Raw genomic sequence first — 15,171 nt, 5'->3', positions numbered from 1 at the left:
ATTTGTCAGGTGTTGCTGATTTACTGCAGTCTCTCCATTGATGGATTGGTAGAAATGCTTCTAATTCAACTGAAATTGGAGGTTCTGCCTGTAATGTGCAATTCAAGGTTTGTATCTGATTTTCTTGGCTCATAGCTGTTATTTGCTGCTTTATTATTTCCAGTGCTTCCTTGATCTTCTTTGTCTCTAGGTGATATTTCTTGATCAAGTATTCTTTGGTCTTCTTGTTCAACTTTTTTTTTCATCTGTTCTAGCTTGCATGCATGTGATATTAGCATGCTGATCTTATTTTCCAACACGATCCTCCATTTTGGTGGTGCACTGTTTGGCTTTTGTTGTTTGTTGATTTTGCATCCAAGATCTTCAGTTATAACCTTGTTGTTTTTGTGCTGTTATAGATATTCAGTTATTCATTTCAGTTCCTCTTGTTTTTCAGTTAGAGGACTTTGTTCTTTCTGAGGAGAAGGTAGAGGAAACGGTGCCTGGTTTGGGAATGAAAATGGTTCAATAGCAATGCTGGCTTCCTCTACTACCAACTTCCCCTGGTTTGTATCTACTAACCATCAATGGAGATACTTTGTCCTGAGTAGACCTTTGCAGTTCCTCCAATTCTATTTCTGTGAATACTTTATTTCGTATTATAAATCAATGCTGACTGCTAGCCTCTATTCTGTTATTTCTGATTCTGGATGTTGTTCTCTCCAGAACTGGTGATTCTTTTCAGATATCCTCTTCTTGTTGGACTTAATTTGTAATGGCAGATCACTATTTCTTTATTTTTAGTCTTCGTATATTTGCAACAAGCAAGCAACTTTTCTTCCAGTAGTCCTATAGCTGCTGGCCCTGATTGCTTACCCAACAGTCCTGAGTTCTGTAGCCCACTTATCACCATATGTCCCGGAACTCCAACATCTAGTGTGGTCCTTGTTGACCAGGGTGATGACTGATCCAGTGTAAGTTTCTGTAAGTTATGTCTCACCATACTCTTTACAGGAGAGACATTCTTCGTCTGGCTCCTCTAATGAGACCTGTCCAGTATGGTTGAACCTCTAGCATAGCTCTCATCTTCCTCAGAGCATGCAAGCCCCATAACCATGTCAAGGTAGTGCCTCACTGTTATATTTTTATCCTTTTTTTAGATATAACTCAAGGCCGCAAACATACCTAGTACTCCTTCCTATTTTTCACAACAACCCTGTGAAGTGGGATGGACTGAGAGATAGTGACTCAGCCAACTTTCATGCCTAAGGGTTATCTTGAACCTTATATTGGTTAGCATCCTACTCGCAGCATTTTGCACTAACTGCATGTTCCAAACTCTTTTTAAGGGTAGCCCTATGTAAAATCATGCTGTACTAATAAACATGTGATGTTACCAAAGTGTAGATAACCACCTTGGTAAGTGGTAATTGCCTCAGAAAGTCACAGCTCAGGAAGTGTGATCTCCTCATGAAGTCACAGCTGGTGCAGTAGTCTTAATTGTGCAGGCACTCTATCTGAGAATCCAAAGTGTGAATCTAAAGACAGTGAGGATCAAAGAGTACTCCCAGAATGCAGACTAGCTCTTTTAATGCAACTCCATCTTAAATAGGCTTCACAATACCCAAGTGCTGTTTTCACTTCAGTAACAGCACCTCCACCTTGTCTAGATTTAACTTCACATTCTCTCTCATCTAGTCCATTAACAAAAGTATGCAACTTTTAAAAGTTACCAGTTGCTTCCTTGGAATTAGATGGTAAGGAGAAGTAAAGCTGAGTGCCATCTGCATACTAATGGTATCTTACTCCAAAGCTCCAAATGACCTCCCACAATGGTTTCATATAGATGTTCAATAGTGTAAGGAACAGTATTAAGACAGAACCTTTGGAGTCACAAAGGTCTGTGGCATATTATACACACACACAAATATACATATACTATATAGTAGTCTTCCAGCACCACCTTCTGGATGTGGAAGAACAAAACCAAATAAAATGTTAAAAAGTATAGCTCCTGGCTACAAAAACACTGCTACCCTAGTAGTAAGGCAAACTAAATGATCAGTTTTCTTTTACTCTTAACATGTCTATTTTACCACTTTCCCTGAATAGCATGATTACAAAAACTACCTATCTGTAATTTGGATCAGTTATGCAACTACACTTCAACATCATTTTAACCACTGAGCAATCATATCCAGGTTTTCAGGTTATATCCTGGGATATTTATATCTATCCATTTCTCTGCTGGAAAGATCCAATACATTGTTTCAGATTATGAGGGGACATAATTATCTCACAAAACATTTTTTTCAATGAAATATTTCTTCCTTTTAGCTAAGATTTAAGGTCTGTTAGTGAAAAAATAATGGAAAAAAGCTTGCATTATAGAATACTTTTTAAAGTAGTGTTCTTTGGAATAGTCTCCCTAAGCATTTTAGCTGGTGCATACTTTTTCCAGGCATGCTTTTTGAAACTGAAGTTTAAGAACATTTTCTTGATTATGGGTTTTATTGATTTATTTATATTTTTACTCCTTTTTTTTTTTTTAGCATTATTGAACTATGTTTTGAAAATCTGTTTACATTTTCCCCATATGGTGTAGTGGTGTGAAGGTGCTGGATTAGGAGCAGGAAACATAGATTACAGGTAGTCCTTGATTTATGACAATTGGGACTGGAATTTCTGTCACTAAGCAATGTGGTTGTAAAAAGATGTCACGTGACCACATCGCTTAAAGACGGCAACCCTGGATTTTGTAAAGTTCTGTCCTTACTTTCCCTTAATAGCACTTTGAAGTAGAATGGGGAAAAAACTCAGCATTTCCTTTAGACATTACTGAGTATCTCTGAGGGATAGGACCATTTCCTTTACTTGTTGGGAGACGGTTGCTGCTTTCCCAGAGAATCATGCCTCTAATGGCTGCTAGTTTGAGGAATCTGAAAAGCAAGGTATTTTTTCAGTCTTGGATACATATTGATGGGGGCACCTGCACCCATGCAAGGCATGCTGGAAGCAGTGATCCTTTTTTTCTTACTACTACTCCAAATGAAAACATGGCAATAATTGTTACTGCAAGCCAGCAAAAGCAAGCCCCTTTGTCCCAGCAAAAACACAGTAATTATTATTATTGCAAGCTGGCAAAAGCAAGCCTCTTGCTTTTGCCAGCTTGCAATAATAATAATAATAATTGTCCAGCAATGCAGTGCAAATAAGAATGCCAGCCAATGTGGAAGGCAGGAAGCAGTTTTGCCTAATGGGAAAGACTGGGGTTTCCCCGATGGGAAAGTGGCAGAGAAGCTGAGCCAACTCCCAGCGCTTTCCCATTGGGCGAAACTGCTTCCAGCCTTTCCCACTGGTTTGCATTCTTATTTGCACTGTACTGCTGGGCTGGGCAGCCACATGTAGGAAGCGTTCACCCAGGGTATCATGGTGGCTGCGGGTCCGAAAAGACAGAAAAGGCAGCAGCAAGGTGTTTCTGCTTTGGCCGCTGGGCGCAAAAGGTGAAAGGTCAGTGTGGGGAACTGGGAGAGGAGGCAGCTAGGCAAATGAATGCTTGCTGGGGCTTGCTGGGGCAGCTGAGGCTTCCAGGGGTGGCTGAGGCTTTGCACTGTGACTCAGGGGCTTCTTGCAGCCCCAGACCTGCGGTGTGCCAAGAAGCCCAAATTGCAGCATGGCAAACAGCCCCAGAGCTGCATAATTCTGGGGCTACTTGCCACCCCACAAGGCAGCCAAAAGGGCAGCCAAAAGGGCAGAGATTGGGGGGGAGATTGGGGGGGAGATAGGCAGATGGGGGGAGCTGAAGCACCCTGTGGTCGTATGTGCAGGCAGGCTGCCAAATGTCTGAATTTTGATCACGTGTCCACGGGAGTGCTGCAATGCCCATAACTTCAGAGACCAGTCATAAGTCAATTTTTTCAGCAATGTAACTTTGGCAACTTCAGATGGTTGCTGAATGAATGGTTGTAAGCTGAGAACTACCTGTATAGTCTTCCCTTGGGCACAAAAGCTAGCTGGGTGACTTTGGGTGAGTTGTTCTTTCTCAGTCATAGGCTAGGAAGTTGAAAAACATTATCTACCAAGTTATACTGGACCAGCATAGTAGACTGCAGTCCCTAACTTTCAATAAAACCTTTATCTTGCAGTGGATTGATTCAGGCTGAGAAAATTCTGCCTTGAAATATCTCCAGCAACTAAGATCAGCTAGCTGCTGGGCTGATACATGTTTATGTTGTCCTTCCACATCTACAAACTAATATTGGTTTGTTTAAATGGACTTTGTTTTTAAATAGGATTTTCATATTTGTTGCAAGCACACTGAGATTTTAATGAGAAGTACTATACAAATATTTGAATTGAAAAATTACATAAAAAAGAAATACCTGAATTTGTGATTATCTGCTGAACAGGAGTTACTCCAGCAGGCAAAGCCAAGGTAGCTGCTGTAGCAGCAGCACTCTGAAAGATAAGTGGTTCAACAATAAAGTACAAAATATTATTTAAATTAAAAAGCCAGACTTGAGGTACAGCAAAACACATCAAGACTGATAGATTATTACATGCCAGCTGCCTGCTTTTCACTCTCATAATTTTACTCCTGCTTAAATCACATTCAACATCATACGTAGTCTTATACCTCCACTTTCCATTTAAAAAGGTAATTGTTTTCTATTTTTAATTTTAACGAAATAATTTGACTCATCAGAAATAGAGCATTACATAAAACTCTATATAAATTCTGCAAATAAATACATTTGTACAAAAATGTGGATTTTAGACAAGTGAAACGATGTTTTTACAGGTAGTCCAAACTTAACCATTTGTTTAGCAACAGTTCAAAATTACAACTTCGAAAAAAGTGCTTTATAACCTGTACTCACACTTATGACCTTCGCAAATCATCATACCACTCCCTGTGGTCATGTGATTGTGATTTGCAACCTTCTTTATGACAGTTAAGTGACTCACCACAGTCATTAAGTGAATCACATGGTCATTAAGCAAATTCCAGCAAAAAAATCCATGGGGAAGCTGGATTCGCTTAACAACCATCATAAAAATGGTCATAAAATCGGGTCTGATCATGTGCTGACTTGCTTAATGACCAATTTTCCAGTCCCTATTCTAGTAGTTAAGCGAGGACTACCTGTATTCTCTTCAAATTCATGAATCAAACTGAGGTTGATTCAGTTTGTTGTTCATAGATTTAAATCCAAATGAGACTGACCATTATTTAATGATTCTGCACAAGTTAAGTTGGCTATGAACACTGTTGTTAACTATGCATAATACAGCAAAAAAAACAACAACAACCCAACACCTCTAATTGTTGGGTATGACCCAGTTTTGGCCATGCTTAAAAAACAGCTTGTAGAAGCCAGTGAGATTTTATTCATGATTACATACCCAATACTTTCATCTACTTTAAGCATAATTTAGATGATAGACAAATGAAATGATCTGTAAAAATGTAGAGGCCAGAGCTCCCAATTAGTGTACTTCATTGATTTGATTCATAAAGTATTAAAGCTAAGAACTTCTCAAGTTTAAATGCAATCTTAAGTGGTATCAAGTGTATTAAGTTGTTTTTAACATGGCCTAACTTATCTGTATGCAAAGACAGACTTGTTTTTTTAACGTTCATCTGTCATTTTCTTTAAAAAATTCTACTGCTTGTAAAATTAAAACTTATTCTAGCTAGATGAAAATAGATACACAAAGCTGGTTGTAATTATCACCAATAGGATAACCCTGGCGCAGAGTGCTTAAGAAATGGAAAAAAAATTGACAGTTTAAAACCTGGGCATCTTCTCAAATTTTGCAACCGTTCTAGTTTCTTTAAGCCATACTTTTCCTTTGTTTTTGGTCAATGAACCATCTTTAAATAATTCAGGACATTTTCCCAGTTAACAGTAAAATAAATTCCTCCACTATTAAGAGCAATTAAAGCAGAAGAGACCAATTTTAATGGGAGTGAACTACTGTCACAAGATGGATGCCTTTGTTTAGAGAACATGTATGTGAAGACAATATGTGATTCTAACTAAATTATGTTTTGTTAAAACTAATCCCTGATACACTGAGCTCAAGTCTTGAAACTGTCTAAAATAGTGAATGTAGGAAGAAAACACATTGTATAAGAGGGTCAGCACACAAAGTATCTTCCCTCATCTGATCTTCATTATGCATGGTTAAAACATTGTATGTTACATATTCTTACCATGGTTGATGCATTCATGTGTTGTATCAGTTTGGAATCTGGCATAATAACTTGAGGCTGAGGTGCTGGAATAAGACAAGCAATCATTGCTGTGGTCATCATAAAACGCTTTACAAGGCTTATTAATAACAAAGTACTATGCTTCCTTTCCAAACAAGGTTTTCATTTAAATATATTGTAAACTGTGATATCAAATATATACTTTTATCAAATATATAAAGCAGTCCCCAACAAACTCAGAAATCCCAAAAGTCTACATGATTAATTTATAACTCTTATTGTAGTGGTGTGCAAAATATTTTGAATTTGGAGCACATGCTACTTCAAGGTTAAAATGGCTGTTTCATGAAATTGTTTTCATAGTTGAAACCCTAGCCCAGAGGTATAATTCAGTCATGAAAACTCCACATTTGGCTGGCCAGACACATCTTTCTCAGCTCCATCATCTCCCTATCCTGGAATCCCACACTTTTCCCTGCAAGAGGAAGCACAGAGAAAGTCAAATCAGAGATTTAGCTCAGGAAGTGGAGCATGACTTCCCTGAAGCCTTATTCACTGATGTCCGTGTGCATATTGGAGAGTGGGCAATGTGTCCAGCCCTTCATCTTAATTTTGTCTCATTTTGTTTTAAAAATGCCTATTAAATGCAAGTTGAATAAACATAAAAGAGCATCTTGTTCAAAGAATCAGCCTGCCTAGACCTCTCTCAGATTACACTACCAATTTTTGGCAACACAATTTTTTGTCTGAACTCTTATTTCAACATTTAATCCACCCAAAGCCTGAAAAAGGAACAGATAAATGACATAATTTTGTCACTGAAAATATCAGCCATCACCCCTGAGGAACAAAAAGATAATTTTAAAAAGAATGGCCCCTGAAAAAAAGGTGCTCACCCATGAGTTACAATTTCGTCTAAAGGTACTCAAATTTTTTAAAAAATGGAAGAAAGCTATTTTTTAGCATCAACTTTCCTGTGTACTACACAGGCATATTTTGCTTTCAGGAAACATTTTATGAACAATTCATAATCCAAGATGGGTAACAACAGCTGGGAAAAACTGATACTACAGTGCCAATAAAAATAGAATATCAACTGAGTTTTATAGGAATCTTATGCAGTATTGACTTTGGGCCAGTCACTCTCTCCCAGGCCAACCTATCTCACAGGATTGTTAGTGTGGGGAAAATAAGAGGCAGGAACCTTGGGTATGTATGTTGCCTTGAGTTGACCAAAATTAAAGAGGGGGGAATCAAAAAAATAACCACACAACTGCTAACTCCTAACTTCTTTATAAAGAGCACGTTCTCGAAAGCATTTGAGGGCTACCACTTAACTCAGGGCTTATGACGACTTAGTCCTCCCCAAAGCATTCACAAGATTCCCAAATTAAATAAAAATAAGTTACAATTCTTATTACAATTCTTTAAAAGACAGTCAAAATGTAAATCTCACAAGGAAATGTTTCAAGATCATGGGCAAGAACTGCAAAATCTCATGAGACTTCAAATTATATACTGGGCAATTTTGACCACACTTATTTTTGAAAAGTTGATTTTGGTGACCAAACAAGGACCTGCAGCACAAACATAGAGCACCAGCAGTCTCCTGATTACAAGATTGGAACACTGGCAGCAACGCTCTAAAGATTCAGAAAGGGCCTTACTTTGCTGTGTTGCAGGAATAAGGACTTGCTGGGTCTGGGACTGTTGCTGAACTGTTTGCTGTGGCTGCGGGTGGTGATGATGATGGGTATGCTGTTGCTGCTGCTGCTGCTGCACTTGTAATAAAAGTTGCTGTTCCTCTGAATGAAATCCATCGACAGCTTTGGACTGCAGCAATTTGTTTTCCCATAGCTGTGTTTATTAAAAAGCATATTTACTGGTGGGTAAATAACATAAGTTATAAACAAACTTTAGGATGTATTTCTTTTTACTGAAATATATACTTACACATTCTTAAAATGTAACATTGGAAACAATTCATCAGTAGCAGTATATTAAAAAATAATTACTTCCTTGGCCAATTTTGGGTGGGTTAGAATGTAGTTGATACGTAGCATGGGCCACTATCTAATCTATTTTTGTGGCTCTTGCATGAAAAATGAGGGAATAAAAGCTTCCTTTGAATTCCTATTGATACTTATAGAGAAATATTTGAAGCATATCAAGTCTAGTTTGGTCACACCACCATTTACTGATGGAATGATTCAGGTGGGACTGTTCTTCACATGCTCAGAACATTTTCATGACCATGTTTATAGTCCTTACCTGCTAAAAGGTAAGAGTTATTTGAGGTATGTGAAGTTATACCATAACTTACTGTTTTCAGCTCCACAAGGACTTGCTCATCCACACTTGCATCGAGAAAGACTTCTCGGACATCATTAATGACATCTTCAATCACAGACCTATACAATTTAGGCTTTAAAAAGTCACAAATAAAAATGACTTGAAAATGTTTATATATACTTGCAATGTTTCAAAACCCTGAAGTTTTTTTAAATTGAAAACAACCTAAATTAATTAAATTAAAAATTCCACTGATAAACCCAAGTTTTCTAGCAGAGATGCCTACATTTACTTTTTAAAACTTATATTTTAAAATATTTTTTTAAAAAGAACAAGATTAAGACTACTGCAACTATATATTACAGAGCATTCAAATGCTCATCTTTGATGGCTAAATCAAATTATTTTGCTGTCATGCAATATAGTCACACTGACAACAATGGTAGTCGAGCCTCAATTCTCAAGCAAGATCTAGAACAGTTCAATAATATCCACGAATATTTTACTACACTCCAAAGGAAAAAAGGACGTTTAAGAGTAAGAAAAATAATTACATGTTGCATATTATTACAAAATACAGTATGTACTGTTTTGGTTTCCTATTAAAAACTAATTCTAAGTTCATCTAGTAAATGCCACTGAAGTCAGCTAGTCATCCCAAATAACTTTTTAAAGAGGGGAGAAAAACTCTTCTGTATTTTACACAATTAAAAAAGAATAACCTTATGCAGAAAAAAAGAAACAGCAGCTATTTATCACATGACAGTCCCACTAACAAGAAATTGAAAAGACCTAGTGACAGCTTCTAAGCAACAAAGAGAGCGCTTTTTGGTCTGTGCCTATGTAGTGCAGGCACCTCCCAGCCTGCTTTCCACAGCTCTCTCCGTATTTAAAGGCTGATGTGGTGTTTAAATGGAGAGGCGGTGACGTGGGGCTGGAAAGCACCTTCCCATCCTGGCAGAGTCTATATTAGAGAGCGGCAATGGCTCTATATAAACAGGGCAGCCACAGGGAGGAGGAACACAAGGAGCAGGGAGAGAGAAAAGCAAGGGGAAGCCATGATGGATCTGAGAGCACAAAATGAGAGCCGCCAAATCAGCACAGGAGCCATCAGGACTCCGGTTGGTCAGCAGGGGTTTATTTTTGGCCGGTGGGGTGCTTATTTTTGAGTGCATTTGATTTGCATTGCTTTTTTTTTTTAGTGCAGAACTAGGTAATAGTGATGAAAGGGGCCAGGAGGGCTTTTTTTCCGTGTGACTGCTTATTGTATACCGATGTGAAACCGAGACCCAGAAACTGAGCCTGTCCTCTAAGAGCTGAAGGGAGAAGCATAGAAAAGGAGGCGGGAAAGAAGAGAGGCTATTAATAAAAGCGCTTCCTGAAAAACACTCAGACAGATCAAAAGGGCCTTTTCCCATATATGTGTGTGTGTGCATATATATATATATATATATATATATACATACATACATATACATACATACACACACACACACACACATATCCCTGAGAGAAGGGAAGGAAAAAGAGTCGTTTTCTGCCGGACTAGGAATTAAAAGTGCTTTTCAACCATTCGTTACCAATGCCTATATTCTAGGAAAGAGGCGGTTTCAACCACCACGGTAGCAGGCTAAATGCTTGGGGGCGAATCCTCATCCCCGCGCGCGCTCCCCCCGGCCTTTCCCCCAGGGTGGAAAAAACCGCCACCTCACTCCCGAGCCCAAGCGCCCCCGACTCCCTCCCCGCCCCCACTCGCAGGGGCGAAGCGGGCTCCCTCCAGACCCCGCGGCGCCTCTTCCGCGACTCCCCCGAAGCAGCGCCCAACGATCGCTCGCTCCCCCACCCCTTTCCCCCAGGAGGAGTGGACGGAGGCCCGCGGATCCGGGGCTGTCGCTGCTGCTGCTCCCGCCGCCGCCGTCTCGCCCGTGCCCCGCCATCCTTGCCTCCCCAAGCCGAACACCCGCCCGCGCACCCACCCGCCGCCCTCCCTTTCAGAGTCCCTTGCGCGACCCTGGACCTTACCACGGGGTTTGTGTTAGTCGAGCTCGCCATGTCCCGCACCACCCCCGGGCAGGACACACACCCCGAGGCAGAGCGGCTGAGGCGCCCCCGACACCCCCCTCCGGACAAGAGCAAGCTGAGGCGAGCTAGGGCCCCTTCCCCGCCGCTGATGCTGCCGTTGTCCGCCTCCTCCGCCCTGTCTCGCCTCAGGGGCGTCCTCCTCAGCCCGGCTAACCCGCCCGCGCGGAAGAAGCCACCCTCTCGTTCTCCCCCGCGGCCCTGCCTCACACGGCGGCCCTTGGGCTGCAGCCGCCAGCCGTCTGCTCCGCTTGTTTCGCCCTTTATATAGCGAGTGCCGAGCAGCTGCGCGAGCGGCCAGAGAAAGGGGGAGGCCGCGGAGGGGAGAAGGAGGGAAGCGCCGCGAGAAGGAGCGAGAGATCGTCTTCCTCCGCCTCTCGTCGAACTTCTTCCGCCTTCCTGGCGCCAGGACGCGCAGGGGTGGGGCTAAGCTACGCGGCCACCGGCCGCCATAGAGACTGCGCAACAGTCCTGGCTGGGACGTGGCCCTTTTCCCGCTTCAAATGCAGCGGTGCCGATACCGAGGAAGGTGCCCTCAGTGCAAACAGAGATGCCCCCCCAGCAATGTTACCCCTCTATCTAGAGGTGCTTCAGCGATTTCCGCCATAGAGATGGAAAATACAAATTATAAAGCTTGTTTCCGGTTTCCGTGTTCGCGGGGCGGGAAAAATGATTAAAAAATCCGTGATCTGTAGAGTAATGCGTGTTAGCGTGCTGTTGATTGCCTCTCGTGCGCAGACAGAAAACCTAACGGTTTCATAATCTCTGCTCTGCTGAAATCAAATGAAGAGAAAGGAATTGGATTTAACAAGGGCTAAATCTCGAGATGCGCAGAAGGCAGATGGCAATCTCCTCTTTTGAGGAATTGCAGTAGATGAGACAGAGTTTTTGACTCTCCATAACTTAATAGTTCCAGCCAAATGATTCTCCACCAATAATTTCTCAATTACATACTACAGTGAAGGAAGTCGTGGATGAAACGGGAAAGGATTTTTGCTTGGAAGGAGCAACTCAGTTTGGGGCTGGAACTCGGGAACCTGAGTTCAGATTCGTTTCATGCTTTCATGTAGGTTTCTGACTGATGGAAATCGCAGGAGTTTGGAAAGCAAGTTGGATATCTCCCTTGCCCTTTCCTGAACCTCTTTGGATAGTTCAAATGATGCACTTCTAGCGCTTTGGACATTCTTTTGGGTTTAGGGTTGACAAGCCAGTACTAGTAAAACCAGTAAAACGTGTACTGTCATGAATTCAGTATTTTTCCAGTACTGAGGACCAGTGAAAATGAAATTATGTTTTTCACAATCCAAGCAACATGGTAATTTATGAATCAAACTTATCTACAAAATTTCTCTCTCTTAATGAAAATAGCCATCTTTTTAAAATAGACAAATACAACTGATCAAAATGAAAAATGTACCATCTTAGCAGAAGTAAGTTCCATTACTTTTCTTGAAATTTTGTGAGTAGAACCAACTGAAACCTGTAACATCAATCAGTATTTGCATGGAATGAGAAATCTGCTTTTCCCTTGCCAATAGCTTGTAATCTTGGTTCTTATAAAACTAACTGCATGTGTAACATTGATTCCCTTAAATGCAAAGCAAGTGTTAAGACATAGCACTCTAAAATGTGCTAACATGCACTGTTTTCATAGATCACATTACATGCTCTTGCTCTTGTACTGTTTCTTTAGTTTCACATTTTTGCAGATGTTATTACTGTTTTCACATTTACTTAAGCTCATAGAAACCTAGCAGTTGGTTGGCTGTGATATTCATCACTTTTGTACATAGACATTTATAATCACCCTGTATCAATCACTTTTTTAAGCAGAAGGGACAGGGTGTTTTATTAGTGTGCTAGATATGGACACAGAATCATTGGATCAATGTTAACCTTGTTGAAATCTATGTGCCATTTGAATGTAAAGTGCTAAGCCAGAGATGTACATTTAATTTATCCCTAAATTCCATTTTACATTATATTCATGTCATGGGGTTAGAGAATAGTATTAACCATAGGAAAAATATTTTTATTGAATCACAGTATATTATATATGCAAATAGCCAAATAGCCCTGCCCTTATATAAGACGTATAAAAGTTAAACAAAAATGAACAACGGGGAAAGGGTAACCTAGGAGGGACAGCAAACAAGTCAGTGAGTATTAAGCATCATAGATGCTGACTTTGGATAATAAAAAAAAAAGCAAATGAACAAAGAAAGAATAAGCCCAAATGAGAGCAATCTTCTGGCACTTCCTGTCACATGTGATGCTGAAAGAGAAGGGTACCTCAAACCTGCTTTATCTGATAATGTCATGGGAATGGTCTACAGCACTCTCTCTTAAAGCATGGGTAGGCTGTCCCCAACCCATAGGCTGCACGCAGCTCCCATGCTGTCATATGTGTGGTAACAAAAACCAGTGTGGTAACTGGTAGTTTGAAATGCTGAAATGTTTTGTTTTCTTTTGTCTTCCAGTTTTTTCTTTGAGTTTTTCTCCTTTGCCCACCAGCTTTTATGTTAGAATCCCACTTGCTTTTATATCATGGTCTTACCCACTGTCATAGTGTGACCCCACTCCCTGTTCAATGTGGCCCTCAGTCAATAATACTGTGACCCCTAATCACTAAAAGATGGCCTATCCCCACTGTAAAAGTTAAAGGTGCTTGGATATATAACTTACATCAGTTGTTTTAATAAACAACAACAACAAAACTGCTGACCTATTTATTATTGTGTAACCTTTCTGGAGGCAGTCCACAGCATTACAGTAAATGCATCATCAGTTGCACCTGATGAAGTGGGCTGTTATATACAACAGCTTAAACAATAGTAAATTCGTCTGTAAAATACCACAATAGTATTTTTTGTCTTTTGCAGTTAAAAAAAAATCCCAGTGTGGTTACTCCTTCCTTTAATCAAATTAAATGTAAAATAAATTATTTGACAGACTTTTATATAAATGCTATTTTAAATATCTATTTAAAACATTTGTGCATTTAATTTACATTTAATTTAAAGTAGGTCACAGAATCATCAAAAACAGCTAGTTTTATTTAAAACAATACAGAAGAAAAGGCTGTGGGAAGGAAGTGCAGAATAAGATGTTCCCCTTTTTCTATTCTTCTACCCACAGATGTATCTGCATTTCTTTCTTCATTACCTCCTTACTAATAGCATCCATAAAATTCTCTCAGTGCCACAGCAGATTTCTGCAATTCTGTCCCACATATATCCTCTTGTTTTGCTGAATGCTTCCTTTCTCCAGCAGTACACTCTAAGATCTAAAATGTCAGTTCATTCAGATTGCTTCAGCACCAGCCACTGTTTAGTTTTAAGATAAAACTTAATTCATAAATTGAGACTTGGGAGCACCCATGAAGCTGTGTTCTAGAAGGAACTGCTGTCACAATTTTTATTTTCTAAAGCTACATGTTTCCACAATCTTTTGTATGTGTATTAATGTACGGTTAAGCTTGTTTTCAAGTTACTCAGTCAAAAGGACTGTTAAAAACGTACATACAATGAATTTCAAAAGTTTGAAATTACCGGCAGAGACTCTAGATACCTCAAAAGGGAAAAGGAGGAGAAGGAAGAGAAGTGATATACCAGCTAATAACATGATATGATAGTTCTCATAATGACCATCTGGAATGGGAACAGTTCTGAAAAATCACAGGTTGACCAGATCTGGCTCCAAAACAACATCAGTGAAATTATCTTGCTTCCCACCTGTCTTTTTCTGCTGCAGCCTGATTACACAGCTCATGCAGTGTAGTCAGTGTAATCTAAGTGAATGTGTACCACTCCCTGGTGAGTAGTTCCAAACAACAGAAGGCTTAAAGCCCCAGGTCAGGTAGTCTTTTGTGCTTATGTGCAGGACTTTTACAAGCATAACAACAGCAGCAGGTTTCCTGGCTGGAAACTCCTACCAAAGATTAGTGCATGGTTAGACCACATGGTGCCCACCAGGCACCCTACCTCTCTTGACTTTTAAAAAATATTAAGTAAATAAATTTTTAAAAAGCTGGCATGATGCAAGGCAAAGCACCAACTTCTAGAGGCATATTTATTTCCAGTAATGACAGGTCCCCACAAAGGGCTTTTTGTTCTACTGTATTGCAGAAAATGTTGATTGTTCTCTCTTCTATGTGGGTGAGTCTCCATTGGTGGGGACAACTGATTCTTATCTGTTGTCATTCAAACCCCAGGCAGTGTAAGCCTATATGGGTAAGCTGGGCCTGGTTTAGTGACTGGAATATTTTTGCCTCCCAGAAAGAAATAATAGGAAGTGATCATCTCCAGTGAAAAGCTACTGGAAGTACAAGTTTGCATAGCTGTTTTCTGAGGTATGCCAAAGTGATTCTTCCCTTGCTCAAAACTATTTCTTTCCTTCCATCCAGTTGCAGTGGACATAATGGCCAAAACAAAAAACATTAAAATGCTAATCAGTAAGATTCAGTTTAATCGTAATTTATTCACTCTTCAGGAAGATTCTATCATCATTTTTAGTAAAAGTTCATTCTTGTTTGATGTAATCAGGATAAATATTGCAGTACTTGGAAAGAGGTACAGATTTCATTTTAGAAGCTACATGCC

At 40.0% G+C, this 15,171-nt stretch overlaps 1 protein-coding gene and 1 long non-coding RNA gene across 2 annotated transcripts in view; one reads left to right on the top strand and one right to left on the bottom strand.

The window, feature by feature from the left end:
- Positions 1–10,899, bottom strand: part of GTF2A1 (general transcription factor IIA subunit 1) — a 23,809-nt gene extending 12,910 nt beyond the window's left edge. Inside the window, exons 1-5 of the mRNA XM_007432743.3 lie at positions 10,514–10,899; positions 8,523–8,624; positions 7,867–8,056; positions 6,200–6,264; positions 4,362–4,437 (exon numbers count right to left, since the gene is read on the bottom strand). Coding sequence (XP_007432805.1) covers positions 4,362–4,437; positions 6,200–6,264; positions 7,867–8,056; positions 8,523–8,624; positions 10,514–10,543 — 463 coding nt within the window. The 5' untranslated portion in view covers positions 10,544–10,899. The remainder of the gene's footprint in view (positions 1–4,361; positions 4,438–6,199; positions 6,265–7,866; positions 8,057–8,522; positions 8,625–10,513) is intronic.
- The window catches only part of LOC103052374 (uncharacterized), a 26,584-nt gene continuing 20,908 nt past the window's right edge, over positions 9,496–15,171 (top strand). The window contains exon 1 of the long non-coding RNA XR_015796944.1: positions 9,496–9,612. This is a non-coding gene — a long non-coding RNA (uncharacterized LOC103052374). The remainder of the gene's footprint in view (positions 9,613–15,171) is intronic.

Source organism: Python bivittatus, unplaced genomic scaffold (assembly GCF_059951505.1).
Source record: "Python bivittatus isolate LINGU-HERP-01145 unplaced genomic scaffold, Pbiv_v1 ctg000480_np1212, whole genome shotgun sequence".
NCBI lineage: Eukaryota > Metazoa > Chordata > Lepidosauria > Squamata > Pythonidae > Python > Python bivittatus.
Note: the sequence above shows the minus strand (reverse complement) of the source record. Positions and strands in the feature narration are given on the sequence as shown.